This window comes from Melanaphis sacchari, unplaced genomic scaffold (assembly GCF_002803265.2).
Source record: "Melanaphis sacchari strain LSU unplaced genomic scaffold, SCAv2.0 Contig393_pilon_pilon, whole genome shotgun sequence".
Taxonomy (NCBI): domain Eukaryota; kingdom Metazoa; phylum Arthropoda; class Insecta; order Hemiptera; family Aphididae; genus Melanaphis; species Melanaphis sacchari.
In genome coordinates, this window is record NW_020271249.1 from 85,025 (window position 1) to 102,134 (window position 17,110).

General features: G+C 31.3%; 1 protein-coding gene across 1 annotated transcript in view; it reads left to right on the forward strand.

The window, feature by feature from the left end:
• Nucleotides 1-297: 297 nt before the first annotated feature.
• LOC112597172 (endothelin-converting enzyme 1-like) overlaps nt 298-17,110 on the forward strand; it is a 29,524-nt gene continuing 12,711 nt past the window's right edge. Inside the window, exon 1 of the mRNA XM_025343110.1 lies at nt 298-1,050. Within this exon, the coding sequence (XP_025198895.1) occupies nt 637-1,050 (414 nt within the window). The 5' untranslated portion in view covers nt 298-636. The remainder of the gene's footprint in view (nt 1,051-17,110) is intronic.

A 17,110-nucleotide genomic window follows, 5' to 3' on the forward strand; every position in this document is an offset into this window, starting at 1 on the left:
CTGTTTCCCAGTGGCGACCACGAGCGAATGTTTCAATCTTACAATATTATTATTATTATTATTTTATTTACCCACGTCCCACAGGCAACAATATTATATTATTATTATTATTATAATGTTTTGTAAGCCGAGCACGACGGTTGGACGCGCGTTATTATCGTTGTAAAAATTTAAAAAAATATTATTACGACGTCCGCAGCATAGGTCTCGGTCGACTGGCGGGCGCGTTGGCAACACTGTTATTCCCGCCAAACTGGTGGTGTGCCGCCGCCAGTCGCCACCGGTGTCAGTCGCGTTCCTGCACACACGCCACGGTGGACTTCGAAAACCGTAAACGTTGTGACTGTCGTCCCGTCGTGCTACCGGCGACTGATTATAGGAGTTTAAGTCGCCAATTCTATTGATCGTTTATCATCTCAACACCGGCTACAACGTCACAATAATATCGTCGAACAGTTTTGCGGTACAAATCGAATCGTTAATCGTTATTCTTCTCGCACGTCCGTTTTTCGTCCTCCGTTTCCGTACTCGCGAGTCTTTCGCCGTCTGCACCACATACCCACGACACGGCGTGCTTGCCAGCCAGCCGTTGGTGGTCCGTCAGATGTGCATCGCTGCGGAGTGACGACCAAGACAATGGCGCAAGAACACAAAAACAACGGTCAGATCGTTGAGATGCAAGACAAACCGGACGGTTGTCTGTCGCCGGCCGACGAGGAACGCGAACCCTGCCTGAAGGCTTCCGACTCGGCGCCGGCCACCGAAAAGAACAACGGCACCTTGGCCGCGCCGCCGCCGCCACAGCCCGTGGACAACAACAACGGCACCAGCAACGGAAAGTTCTACGCGTTCGCGGCCGCCACCAATCTGGAAGAGAAGTTCCGGGCCAAGACCGGCTTCTCCAGGACGGGGCTGGCCGTGGCCGTGGCCGCGTTGCTCGTGTGCATCGTCCTGTTCGTCACGGTGGTCGTGCTGGTCTTCATGTGGCCGTCACCGCCGCGCAACTTCCCTATCTGCCGGAGGGCCGCCTGTCTCCGAGCTTCGGCCGAGGTGAGTTATTCGACGTCGATAACTTGATTAATAATATTATCTAATAACGCGTATGCAAAACCAAGTGACATCGATACGGTCGAGGGTTGTACTGCGTCCATCGTAATACTCTTGTTCTGTTTCGGGGGTCGATCGGTAGAAAAATACAGAAATAATACCCCCCCTCCCCGCGCGCAAAAAGGGATCGTTTGAAAAATCTCGTATTCGACGGAATTTTTTACTATCTCATCGACCCGAGCATAAATGCACAATTCAGCATCTATCGGCGGTAAGAATTTTTTCAGAGTAATTTTATCGGATCGAGTGGAAAAAAAAAACGCTTTTAAAAACTCCTGACGAACAGATTTTTTTTTTAATGTTATCATCATGTGGTATGTCGTATGTGATCTCGTACTGTTACATAATAACACAGTTTTTATGAGTCTCGAGTAGAGGTAATTTTTTTTCTGTTTTAGGTTTGCATTTTTCTCGAGTTCATGTTCATTGTTAGTCTAGGTATATTATTATTTATTCTTGCACCGGTGGATGGTCGCGCACTTAATATTATTTACTGTAAAATGTAAATTCTATGTTAATTTCTCGGGCTGCTTGATGGCGACACGGTCGGTCGCGCTCAGTGTTCTTGTTCGGGAACACTTGTAGCAGAGGAAATGTTTTTTCTCATCGAACATCGCGTCCGGATAAAACCATGGGCATTTCATACACGTGATCGCGACGAGTAAAATTTAAAAGGTTTTTTTTCACGAATATCCAGTTCGCCGGACGAGACGATATCGAATCAAAGAGCTATTAATTGTAAAACGTATTTTGCAGTGTACGAATGTCTCATTTATACGCGCGCACGTATTATGCTGATATGTGTATTTAACAATACGAAATTCTCTCTGGACTTATACCGGTCTACCACGCATGGATCCGATATCGGTTCACGTGCAGGGTAGTGGGTACGACCTTTATAGAGCGCAAAAAGACAACGCTGCGGCGCATTCCGGGAACGCGTGTGTATATAATAATACGTTTGTTGTGTCGAAACGTCGAAGAAAACGTCCGTAAATGGCGTCGGTGGTGGCGGTAACAACCCCTCTCGGATCGACACAAAAGACCGCCGCCGCCGCCACAGGACCCGTCAGCATGCTGCACACCGATCGCTGCAGGTATATAAAAAGGGTCGGACGTAGGTTTATTTTTTTTCCGTTCGTCTTTCCCGTGTCCGCCATCGGTTTTTATGATCGTCGTAAAAACTACCTACCACCGGCCGGTCGGCTGTAATATTATTGCTGTATGCCCGTGTTATTGAATTAGAATTTCACACCGACGACGTACATACGCATTATTATAATATAGTATTATGTATGCCGTGTACAATATGCGCGATGTAGCCGCCATTTGGTCGCCCGATCGCGTTGTACGGTATATTATGGTGTGTTGTAAATTATAATATTATGCGCGTATTTCGTAGACCAATATTGTCGAAACACTGACAGAGTTAAGGTAATATTATTTTGTACGTTGGAAATTCTATTATTCGAGAATTAAATTCTGAGCGCGTTACTCCGATCGAACGTTAAAAAAATAATTCCTTCGACCTATCCAAGTATAATACTAGACGGGCAGGTTACAATCTATTATAAGCCCCTCTGTGTCTGTGTGCCGCGCGTACTACGGTTTCCGCTCGATTACGCTTCCGATCGGCCGAATCCTTATGTTATTTGCGATTCGCTCGCGTTGTACTTACATGTTATTATTGTGTCCCATCGCGGTTGTTCCGGTAATGCGATATCGCGCCGTATGTCTGCACACGCGGTCTTTGAAAACGGCTCGCAGGATGTTGTTGTCGCCGTGCAGTGGAATATATGTTTTACAGCTGCAGGTGTTTACGGAGAACGAAGAATAATATTTTGGTCTGTATATACATTATAATAATAATATGCATCTCAATGTACTGGCATACGTATATTATTGTTATTATTATTGCATTCGATATTTGCCACTCGCGTACATTTCCACGGATCTGCTGTAGCGTGCACAAATTTTTCTCTTTCGATTACACGCATAATATGGATATTTCATTGGCTTATTGGAACTTTCTGTATTCTCGTAAAATATAACCATGACTGTACCGGTGGTTCGTTTTATCGGTCAAATCAAATTCAGTCATGTCCGCAGTGTAATACCTATGTTACGTACGGTGGAGTTTAATGTAAACAATATTATTCAAAACCTGTTGAATAATTTTAGATGATCTGTCAACCTTTTTTTTATAGGTAGGTAGAGGTATTAATTATACGTCTCTACGAACTACGAATAATAAAAGGTTTTTTTTATTTGTTTTTGTATTTGTGTTAAGTTTCACACGAAGACATTGAGTATATTGTACCCGGACATTGCTGGCACGTCGGTTTATTATTTTACGTAGATACTTCTGTAAACATTCCAAAAAGGTTCTTTTCATTTTATTTTGTTGTCCGACATTTATTCAGACAATAAAATATACAGAAATGCTAGGATAATTTTTTCCAAAACTAATTCGATATTACGTTCACTTCACGAGTCGAAAACATAAAGTGTAAATCACATTAAATAGATTATATAGATATTATTATAGGCTGTTTATATATTAAAAGTACACACATTATGTACGATATTGTCAGATACATGTGGCGTAATTGAGAGAAGCACGCACATTTCAATGTCATTATTCCAGACGTTTGATATATTCCGTTTGTTGTATTTAAATGTCTTGTAAGTCATTCATATGGTCTAGGACAGATTTAATGAACGAACAAAATTATCATTGGTATAATCGGCAGACGTTTCCAATCAAAGACACGTGTCTGTTGTTTATATAGTGTAGAGGTACTTAATACATATATATATATATATATATTTACATATTTCGATGCATTTTGTGTTTTATGGATCGTTGTCACTGTAATATTTATTCAAACTTTCGCGATTTGAGTATCCATATTCTGTCTTCTAAGATTTTAATAACATGACATTTAATTCTGCGTTGGCATAGATTGATGGGTTATTACTTATACCTAGACTAATATTCGTTATTTTGTAGGTAGCTCTTTTAATTACTGATCGCAATCCCGAAGCTATTTTTGGCGTCTTTTTACGGACACAAGTTAGTTGAATAATATTAATTCTGCAAGATATTATCTTTCATAGAAATGACGTATCTACGCCCACTGGCTAAGGTGTGGACTTTGCGCGCGCTGTGTACGGATTTCGCGTTATTCATATACGAAGAAATAAAACATATAAAAATAGTATTTCTTTAAGTATAATACAGATACGGTTATTTTAATAAATTACAACACACCTCTAAAGCAATTAAATTATGTATATATAAAAATCTATATTATAACAGTAGTCAGTAATTATTAGGTATTTATTATTATTTATTACACTGATTCATTATATTATTACACAATATAATTTGGTAATAAATAATAATAAAATTATTTTTATGTTCGTTGAAAATTTAATTTAACCCGAAGTAAAATATAGTTTTTTTGTATAGGTATAAGTTTTATTTTATAATTTTTTTCAATAAAAGGTTTATTAAAAATATCTCACGTCATCACCCATCGATACCTCTATTCTATCCTGTTGGACGTGTTAAAATATTATTTTTTTATACAATAACGATCTAAATTATCTGCTATTGGACCGTCATCAATACATCAGTCAATGTTTTAAAAATCTCGAATGATAAACGTACATTATATACCATGTATGTATTTTACCGGTGTATAATATTTAAGTCTAATGTATAGACGTAAGTATACAAATTTATTATTAGTAATAATATTATTATCGTCAGTTAGGGTGCAATAAGGAGTACTAAATATCTTTTATATTTATGTCATAATTTTTTAACACTGAGTCGACATATTTTTAAGATTAATATGATAATCATCATTAAAATATTTCTTAATAACCATGCGGGGGCTATCCATAAGTCATAACGCTTTGACAATTGTTTTTTTTATTTTTTTTAGTCGTGAATAGTTAGGCGATAAATACAAAATTCAAAACAAATTATCTTGCATGTCAAACAATACCCCTATCAAAATGCACTTAATAATATGAAAAAATATAATATGATATATTATGATGTGTGTGTATTAATATAATATATTGATAATATAATGCATGGTTAGACAACGCTATTGTGCAGTATTTCATCACATTTTCGTCGATTAATAAAAATACAAAATCGTTTAACGTATATTGGTTTATGAAAGAAGCAGACTGTGGGGCAGTAATGATTGTTATTATTTATTAATTTCAATTTATGTTTCGCTAAAACCCGTATACGATTCCCAATGTGTCAATACACATACGATATACAATTTATTTAAAAAAAATTATCATAAAATAATCTACCTATTAGTGCTGTAAATTGTTAGTCCTGAAGTCACTAAGTGCAACGAAGTTATTTTTTTTTATATTTTTACCTTGGGGTTAATAATTGTTGCAATTTTGGTTATCCTAATTTTATTGTATATTCATAGGGTTTCTGTCGTTTTCCTACTTATGGATCTCGTTTGATGTAAAATAAGTTTTTGAAATTTAGTATAATAATTATATTGATCCACGTGAAAATACACTGGTGACTTCTGCAGTACATATTAGAATATTTAAAAGTAAATTATAACATATGATTTAAAGTTCTATCAACTGTACTTTAAGTAAAATAAAATCATAACGATCTATGATACTGGCGAATGAGGTGAATATAGGAACTCTGATTCGTAAAAAAATTAATAATTTTAATCACGTGATATATTATTTATTCTGCACATCTGGTGAAAATGCATCATGCTGTCGAATAAGACCTATCCGGTGTCGTGACTAACTTTTCCACTTTGCGCGGTGATGCCGTATCGTGTAACCAACACTAAATGACATAAAGTAATTTTTTTATTTGTATTTGTTAAATATGTATTATGCTGCAAAAAGAATCATTAGTAAAATCTATCATATAGAAAAAATTTACCGGGGATCAATTTATTGTTAGTGTTTAAAATTATAACAGAACCAATTATATATATTATGTTTTTTCGATAACCTGAAAAAAACAAATAAAAATAATTGATGGTGAAAAAAATTTAAATTTTTTGGTATAAAAGTATATTTTTTTCTTTTTTCAATATGAACAATAAAAATCATCTACGTATTAAATTATAGAGAAAATGGAATATTAAATAAACATAAACTCCATAGGTGTACCATAGGTATTTATAGTATTTTTACTAAATATAGTACTATGTTGTATATATATATATATACATCACAGATCATTTAATGATGACATTGAATTGATAAACTTATTTTTGTGGTTTTTTACAAACAACTGATATGGGTTACTATAAATATGTCAGAAAATTAAAAAAAAATCGAACGTATAAAATAAAAATGTGTAACATTTGGTTTTTTTCTTGAATTATTTTTAACTTGGTTTCTTTTTTTATTTTTATTTTGTTTTTTTCTTACAATAGTTTTTGCGAAGACTTACAATATTATCCGTTTATATTCATGTTAACGCACCCCATAAAACTGTATTATCGTCTCGATCTTCGTATACTACAGCGGGACGTCTATAATGTTAAAAATCCATGATAATTTAAAATACTTATTTTATACCCTTGTATCACGGTGTGTGAATTTACGTTGGTTCTGGTCGTGTTCGGTTACCTCGGTTATTGTTCTATGTGCATCACAATGATACATCGTCACCGGCGTACGGAGAAATAAATATATTTCATATTATCCCGTTTCGTTAACCGGAACCCAATACTGGCTAAACGAACAGTCGGCTGTATATTATACTATGTGCACGTCTGTGTCAACTGCTTTTATAACACTATTGTTTTTTTTTTTATCCTGTAACCAAGCGTGAGAAAGCACGAGAGATAGAAAAAAGAACTCACAGTCATCTGGTTGCGTGTTTAATTGAATTTCTTCTACTTTTGCTGCGTGAATAAGGATTTTCTTATGAAAAATAGGAATATTAACTTTTAAAAGTGTCAACGACGACGGTTTTATGCGTATATTATACATTATAATGTTTTAAACGAGGTCGATTCGTCATACTTGAAAAGCGAGTCATCGTCGATTTTGGCACGACTATTCGTCCTGTCGACAGTACGATTTTCATTTATTATTTCCGATGTCCCTCGATAGTAGTAACGACACGCTGTCGATCACAATATTATAATATTAAAATCATTAAAAAAAAAGAATTACATAGGAACGAGTTGATTTTAGAACCCCTATACGTCACATCTCGGTCAGATATGATTTTTGATGTATAAATATGATAACATTTTCCTCGATAAACTATTTGCCAGATACTGTAGGTTTGAAAAATTATTGTTTAGGAAAGCGCACAATTTACTGCAAATTCGATTCGTTAAAATGTCAACTCATTTAATTCGAAATATAGACGTAATAATGCTTTTTTTTATTGTTTTTGTTCTCTATCGCCGTATATAGTTTTTCTGTGTGCTGCTAGTCTTACATTTCCACGATATTACACTATCTATCATTCCGTCTCGGGGCTGTCATGTTCAGCTCGTCACGCGATCGACTGCCATTCTATATAGGTAATATGCTTACATATCTACGTGTAACGAAATTTGTCCTTGGATGCTCTCTTATTCATTTTTCCTCGCTTCATCCTTGTTTTCGTGTTTCGTTGTAGTATATGCGGCATATTTACTATAAGCGTCTTAAGAAGATTAATTCGACACGCTGGTACATTGAGTATCACGGGTAGTACAGAATTTTCCTGAAAACTTGTCCAGGACTCGCGTATAATAAAAGGACATAATTAAAAATACTCCGAGTAGAGGAAATAATCAAACTAAAAATTATTACCAACGGAAGCAAAATAAAACGGTTGGTCGGTTACGGTGCCTGTACAAAAATAAAAAAACACAACGGGTTTCGTGATGAATCACGATATAGCAATTATAATAATACCTGAAATATACACGAGTATAGGTACTACTCGTGTTGTATTTATACACACGCATTACGAAACATCAAAAACACGTTTCTATTGATAATACATAGATTAGAAGAAAAAAAACAGTTCTGTATGAAAAACAGAGGGTTAGCTATTGTGTCATGTATGCCTTGTAAAGAATGTCGAGTATCAATACCTTATCCGATCAAAGTTTTCAGATCAAAATTATTGGAACTATTATAATCGGAGTGTTGTAATCGTTCTAGAATTTACAGAAATGACGTGCCGATAAGCAATTCAAATCTTTATACACGTTTAATTGATAACATGAAAATTTAATTTTATAAATAAGGTAGATATCGTTAATTTTTAACTTTTTTTATTATTTTAAATTATAGAGATTTATAATAATATTAGCCATGTTATCTTCTACCCCCCACACGTTATAAGTTGTCGCAATTTAAAATTATTAATTACATATTACCTTAGAGTTATTAGTAGAATCAGGATTAAAATTATAATAAAACATCAGACGCACTATCCCAAAATTAAACTTGTTATCTTGCTCTTTTTCTCATATATCTTTAATCGAGATAATATGTACTATCCTTTATATTTTTAAGTTAGAACAAATCATACACATGAGCAAAACCAAAATAAAAATGGGTTGTGTAGTTTTAGAGCGCATTGCACGCAAACGCGTTGTGCGCTTAATTTTTTTATGTAAGGATATTATATTAGTTTATATATTATGATTACGTGTAAATCTATATAAATATAGATTTGGCGTCTTTAATTAAAAATTTTTTAACCAAATAAAATGGCGAAAATCGCTTGGAGGATCGCGATCGATCTCGTTTTTTCTTGATGTCGATTAAGTATATGTATCGCGTGTAGATTTACTATAAAAATTAATTGATTGTAATAAAATATTTAAATAATAATATTATGATAATTATCGGTTTGGAAGATTTTTTTGCACATTTTGACAGTTACGATGTACAATCTTCTCGTTGTATAATACATTAAATACTGTTACTATCCAAGGTTGAGAGATTCACGAGTTTTTTTTATAATATTTAATATAGGTCTGCACAAGCCAAATATTATTTTTAGAATTACCAACAATCCGGCCCGGCTTAGTACTGATTTATTTTCATGTAATAAACAAATTGATTAATTCATAATATTATAAATATTATATATAAATATAAGAATAAATTTGTTTTTTACTAAACACTCAGACAAATTTACGTCACATTACAGGCGGTACGGTAAAAATAATTTAACGGTAAATGATTTTAATAATAAACTTAGGTTTGAACACTTTTATTGCTAAGTCCGACATTTATAGATCTTTTAGTAAGGGTTTCTGGACATAACATAATATACGAGTAGTGAGTACAGTATTTATGTTGAATATATTATACAACTGGTACGTTTACGTAACCAAATTCTTATTGTTTTATTAAGCCATATCGAAATAATACTATATAGCAAAGATGAGTATATTATACTACCTATATATCGTGTATTTTTAGACGATCGATGAAAACAAGAATAACACGTGGCTCTAGTTTTCTCTAGTGGCGTCTCCCCTGCAACTGCCCTCTCCCCCGGTCACCGCAAGCGGTATAATATTAAACAGCACGTGGCCGTATTCATCGTAATTCCATACATCGAAATTTCTGTGTTCTCGAAATCCGTATATTACACGCGTGTTACAGCAATAAGAGTAGTATTACGGTAGATATAGGTGATGACGGTGGTGTATATTATGTAGAACAATTTGTTTTAAGAGATCTGTCGCTTTCTGAACTGGTTTGTTGCCTGTTTGTGTCCTCCAGCCAGTGGTTCCGGAGAAGTCTAAAAGGAAACGTGCAAGAAAAGAATAAAAGATTTTCTGCTGCCTTCAACCTTACTCTTACGTTAATAATAATAATAATAATAATAATAATAATAATACATTATTTTACTGAGTGCGTGTACCCATATATACAATACATATATATATTATATATATAATACAAATAGATACATATACACTATACACGTGGCTATCAGCGGCCCACGCAATTTGTGTGAACAAGTGCTCTGACGGGTTGGTCCATCCTAATAATGTGTAGGTACACGAATTTGTTCCGAAATGTGAAGTGTAATATGCTTGTATAAATATTTTTTAACATACACGCGTTAAACATTCGTTTACAGAATTTCAAACTAAACCCATATAATAATCCATCGAATTTAAACATCGGTATTTTATTTTTTTTTTAACAGCGCATATAAATCTTTTCTTGGGAACTCGACGTCGTAATACTACACTCGTGCATATAAAATCATAATTTTATTTTCGTAAACATTTTCATCACTATTGATCGATCGATCGCCCAGAGCGGTTTCATAACACTTTACGAGTCTATCGTCTGAAAATTGAAAATTCCATTGAGGCATTCAAACTGAACCAACTGAGATAGCTTTGCACGTCTTCCGTACTTAGTGCTTCTTGTGACAAATTTTATTCGATTAGCTCTTTTCGATGTACGCGCCATGTGCAGAAATTGTTTCAATAAATTAAGTTTTCGATTCTAAATGTGGATTTGTTGACTCTCGACGTTTGAGCAACACTATACGCAATGTTGAGTCAGTATTCAGTTGTGTATAGTGTTAGTACGTGGTTTTTTCACAACTGGCACGGTTTTGATGTTAGTTTTGCTATATTTATTTGCGGATGTTTAATTTAATATTTATATAATATGCGTGTATAATAATATATATTATATTACGTTTATTTTTATGTGTACTCAAGTTTTTTTTTTATACTCCAATGTTTATTTTAAACGTTAGTTTTATGGAAGCTATTACTAGATCTATATATCATTAAAATATTTAAAAAGTTTACAAAACGGTAGTTCACGACAGGGATTTGGTATTTAGTGATTTTTATCAAATTTCAGATTTGGCTACTGGGTTTATACAAATGAATTGTTCTTAGACTTCGAAGTATATTCAAATTAAAATATCTATATATTATATATAATTAATCTAAATCATCGATTATACATTGTCATAATAATATATGCATTATACTTACAATTCGTATTATGATAATAACAATACAAAATATTTAACTAAGGAATATGTAAAAAACTCGATCGAATTAATGGCCATTAGATGTGTATAGACTATAGGGCAAAGACCTAAACTGTTCACTGCGGGCATACAACATCATAAACTATAATTTACAAAGGATACTATATTATAATATATACGTATATAACCTTGATAGTTATATGAGTCTCATGAAATTATAATTTAATTATACTATATACGATTTTTTCAGTAAGGTAACTATTTTACTGTACTGTATGATCATTAATGGTAACGGGTTTTTGATATGCCATAAAATACAAATCAATGGTTCTTAAATTTAAAAAATAGTATTGCATAACTACGAAATTTGAACAAGCCATGCATAAAATGTGTTTTCGATTGTCTGTTTTCAACATGTTCATTTGATAGAAATCGCGCGTATATGGAACTATTTTTCATTGAGTTTTAAAAATTTCGGTTTGGACCTTCAAACATTTTAATTTTGTAAATGTTCTTGTATTTGTTATAGATCTTATATACATATATTATGTATAACTGTCGTCCTTTGCAGACGCAAGCCATTTTGACAATAGATTATAATGTATGTGTTAGATGTAATACAGACATCGAATAAGGAATTGTTTCTTCGCACTAAAGCGGTTTAATGGAAACTGCAACAGCATAGAGAGTATTGATGAATCACGAAAATAAAACCAAAATTAAAACACAAAAAATCACAGGAAAATAAAAACCAAATTTTCATAATTTGTTATTTTGTCATATTTTATTAGATATTAGTTTTAATTAATTTTCTAATTACAAATTTAGATTAAAAATCTAACTATCAGATGTTCCGGTAAGCTTGTATACTAGAACTTATATCATAAAATAAATTAATAATTGGTAGGTAAATTTATTAAAATAATACAGAACACTTAAATAAATCAAAACAATTTTATAAAAGTATAATAGAATTATATATATTTAATTAAATTGCTTAAATATATTAATATATTTTTTATAATTAAATTCAGCATGTATATTAAAAAGGTTAATCAATTTTAATTTCCGTAAAAAAAAAAAAAAAAATACAAATAAATTGTATAATATTAAAATATATTATTTATATATATTTCAATTAATAATAAATAAAATATTATAGTTAGGTTTACAAAAAAAAGTTTTAAATATTTTTTGAATTACGTAAATTTAACTTTATACAAAATTACAGTTATTACTAAAAAATGTTTGTTAATTTTTTATTTTCAATTGACATACGTTGTCTAAATCATTGAAATTCGATTTGGAAAAAAATCCATATTGCTCACTGCCAATAAGTTATCTATCGCGGTTCCAAACAAATTCCTGGTTTTGCTCGAACAAAAATAAAATAAAATAAATGTGTTAAAACAGAGGCGTCTATCGTATAATACTTGTTATAGTACCTATATATACCTACTGTTATCGCGACGGATATAAAAAAAAAAATCGTGCCCATAATATATACAGTGACCGTTTCAAATCCGTCGGCAAAGACGATATCGCGAAACGGTTTTTTTTCCTTTGTGGGACGACGATGTACGAGTACTCGCAAACTCGCTGTTGCAGTGCATGTAGATAGAAATATATATATATATATTATATATTATATATAGGTAAGTCGTGCTCGTGCACGACCGACAATAATGGGTACCTGTTCGGAATGATTTATATCATATATATGTAAGTGTGATGTATAAATATAAGTATGGTCTGGTTTAAACGTTATACTCATATTACGTCTGTGTATGTACACGGCGAATTGAACGGATTGCGCTTAGGGGTGACCTCGTTTTTTTCTCCTTTCTTCGTCTTCTTTATCATCTATTACCCGTACGCAGGTATTTCACAGCCGTTCCGAGTGAACTTTAATTTATAACATCACTGCGTATGGTTATTCTATTCATACGGAATTGAGAAAATTGCTAATAGTATATTATTCATAATTTATTATAAAAAAAAAAATAAAAAAAATATTATGGGTTAGATTCACGACAACGATTGCAACCACAACGCAGACAACGATATGCGCTAACTGTAAAAACGGCAAATCGCGTGCGTTTCGTATCTAGTTTGTGACGTAGACGTTATATTATGTGGATAGGTGTGTGCTTACAACGCTCGAGACAATGCAACTTTGAAGTAATAATAAGAATTGTATTTTTTAGCTGCGTTCGATATAATTATAAATAAAATAAGAATTGACTGTCTATCTAGGTTTTACATGCTGAAGTAAATTGTTTGATATTAAACGTAATATAATATTAAATTTAGCAAAAGGGATATATTAAAATAGAGCTTGCGTAGTATGTTATCTATACAATCTTCCATACCGCAATGAAAACATTGTTTGTATGAAAATGTGCAGTTTTTTACATTTTAAAATTTTTTTTTCTCTCACTCACTAGCCTGATTCACGTGCTATGTAGGTTAAAAATCAATTCGTTTTTTTGATTTTTGAGCAAGAGATTAATATTTTTGAGGGTTTCATATGATATTTGTTTAAATATTGTTAAAAATTAATTTAAATTAAAAAAAATATTTTTAAGTCAAATTTAAATTAAAAACTAGAAAAAATCTCAAAAATATTATTCTTAGTAATTATTGTGATTAGGTACTTTTACTCTAGATTACTCATAAATCCTAAAAAACGGTTTCAATTGACAAAATGTCTATTTTACAGATAAACGAAAACTACGAAATTAAAGACTAAATTTTCTATTACCTATTTCATGTTCAATTAAACATTAGTTCTAATTATATATTTAGATTAATAATAATTGTAATTAAAGTTATATATTTCTAAGTGGCATTTAAATAATTAAAAAAAATATATATATATAAAAACTATTCTTTTTTTGTGTGCTTACTTATTTTTTTTTATTAATGTTTTTTTTTTAATGTTATTTTAAACATGTTTGGAAGTAGTTTTTATATGTCGGGAAAATTAATTTTCTGTCCTATTGATGTATAAATTTTTGTGTAAAAATGATTGACATCTTATATCTAATATCTATATAAATTATTTATAAATATTAAGTTTATCATTACTAATGTTACTATCATAGGTAGTATTAGGTTCTATAGTATATGTATATCTCTTTTAATCAAGATTATTTTAATTTTATTAGTTGTCAAGTTACAACTTTTTAATATAAATTATGTAATATTCAATGAATCTTTTAATTCAATTTCATATATTTTATTTGGTTTAAGTACGAGCAATATATCTATATAACCAGGACGCCTAGCTAGTGTTGAATTATCGACATAAATTTGTGATTATAGAAAATTATAACTAATGTCTGAAATAAACTATTACCTAATAGCAAAATATAAAGTTTAATTTTGGTTTTTTGGCTATGGTTTTTATGTGTTTTTTTTTCTGAAATTTATTCTACTAAAATATAATATAATTTTAAAAGTTGACACATAGTAATAACATAAAAACACAAAAACATACATGTTATAGCAGTGTGAATAGATAATTATGTTTACTCAGTGTTATCAAGATTTATTTAGTATTTACAATATTCGTTATAAGGTTCAAGTCTGACTGTACGCATTATGCGCATAAAGTCAATGTTTCCAACCAAATTGGGAACTGTATATTATAATTTTATGAATTACGATAAATAATCTTACTCGTCGTCATTGCAAATTGCAATATAATTACTAATTAGTATTACATCATTCTTCATTCGGTAATGATAAATTATTTAAAAATTAAAAAATCTACATTTTTACACTTTCTTTGGGTTTAATCATGTGAGCTGCAAGTAGTGGGGAATTAAGATGCAGCTAAATTGCGTGGTGCACACAATTAATTTCAAAAATATGATTTTGTTTGTTTCGTTTTTTGGTGCCCTTGGCCAAGAATTTTTTTCATGTACTATTACGTACGGTTATTTTATATGGTTACGTAACGTTAAATACACAGAAATATTTTTTTTGCCACTGCCATAAAACGAATGAAATCACAGATTAACAACGTGCATTTATAGAAATAATACTTTTAGATGTTTTCATCAGTACATCTATACAGTGTCCTATACTCAGTATAGTGTATAATATTAAGCAATAATATAAATAATACCTATATCTTCTTGTTATAACTGTTTTTGTTTATTATACTCTATAAATCGATTAAGTTGTGTGTTTATTTATGTTTCAATTAATAACTATATATCTTCAAGTGTACTTGAACAAAAGTATGCGTTGTATTACTATTCTAGGTTCCTATATAACTGATAATATATTAATATTATTTATGATGTTTTAAACATCAGTTAACAACATGTTACCTATAGTTATTTAAAGTTAAAATAAATCTGTTGGCCACTATTATACTTGTAAAAACTTATCGTTATATATTTTTTTTAAATTTTATGGACACATACATTTTATATTTATGTAATATTCTAATAAATATGCTTGCATAACATTGTTATGATTGAAGTAATGTCACCAACAAACCGCGAGTTCATTGTAATTTATTATTTATATTTTTTAAATTTAAAAATAAAAATAAAATACAACTATAATATGTAGCAGTATGTAACAATAATTATTTTTTTGCTGAGGCTATTGACAAATGTATTTCTGTTTAGATAAATATTATTACTACGGTTGTATTCTCATCAGTCATCTTTAAAATTTCGTAGTAAACCGAAAACGCAACGAACTGTGTCAGTAATATTAAGTAAAATATTGTTTTTGGCATTGTTTTTTGTTATTTATTTACTGTTTTATAATCTAAACAACTGCAATATACAATTTAAAAATTCACTGTTGATTAGAGTTTTATTGCACCATAAATGTTTTTTAACTATCACAACTATAATAGTTTTTCGCTGCGTATGCATTAAGAAAATTATTAAGATTTTACTCGTCAGTCTACTAAGACGTATGCCTAGTAATATAAACAAATCAAACTTAATCATGTACAATTTAATAATATTATGTCGCGGTCTTCGTTTCGCTGTGGTTAAAATATAACCTAATTAATTTTGTCTGTTAGTTGTAGGAAAACGTATGCGTTTTCTGACCTCCAAAAACCATTTGTTTCGTCGTTGTTTTTGTTTCATTCTAAACGCTTAGAATAAAATAACGACAACTCTATCAGGCACCGATTCACACGTGTTAGCTGTATACGTATGTGTACGTGTAAAGTAAATAATATTTTTTTTGTCTCCATTTAGCGCAGATTGATGGACGCATTCAAAAACTCGGTCGTGCGGTAAAATTATATAATTTAATCACTTTATGCGCCGGTCAAAACGAACGTGATACGTATATATTGTATGTAATTGTTAATTATCATGCGTTACATTAATCAAACGGACAGTTTTTTTTTAAATACTAAATATGTTATGGTGCTAAAATAATAACAGATAATGTAACTCTTCAATCGCATAATAATATGGCCTGATAAAATGCTACGAAGTGGAATACGTAAATCACAGAAGTTTGCGTGTAGTTTCGCCTGACTTTAGAGTGTAGATTTACGTACATCCAAACACTTTCCAGAAAGTGGTAGAGTGAGAGAGATAACGACGACTGTACACACACACTACACATACAAATACTTGCAGAGTCAATATACATTTTTATCATACACTTTGTTATTACTATTAATACTATTATTATCATTATCGTTATTCGTTTGTTTACACATTCACACACACACACACACACACACACACACACACACATACTCTATTATATACACATAAATCGTCATCGTGCTTAGTGTATACAGTATAGTTGAACTATATACCTTTACATAAAAATTACTTTAAAAAAATTGGTAACTACTCATTTCGTAACACGCTCACACATGTTGTATGTGTTGTTGTATACTCAATACTCATATTTATGTATAGTTCGGTAAGAATTTCGTGGGTACGCTTATTCCTATATCTTCGTAAACTCGCTATA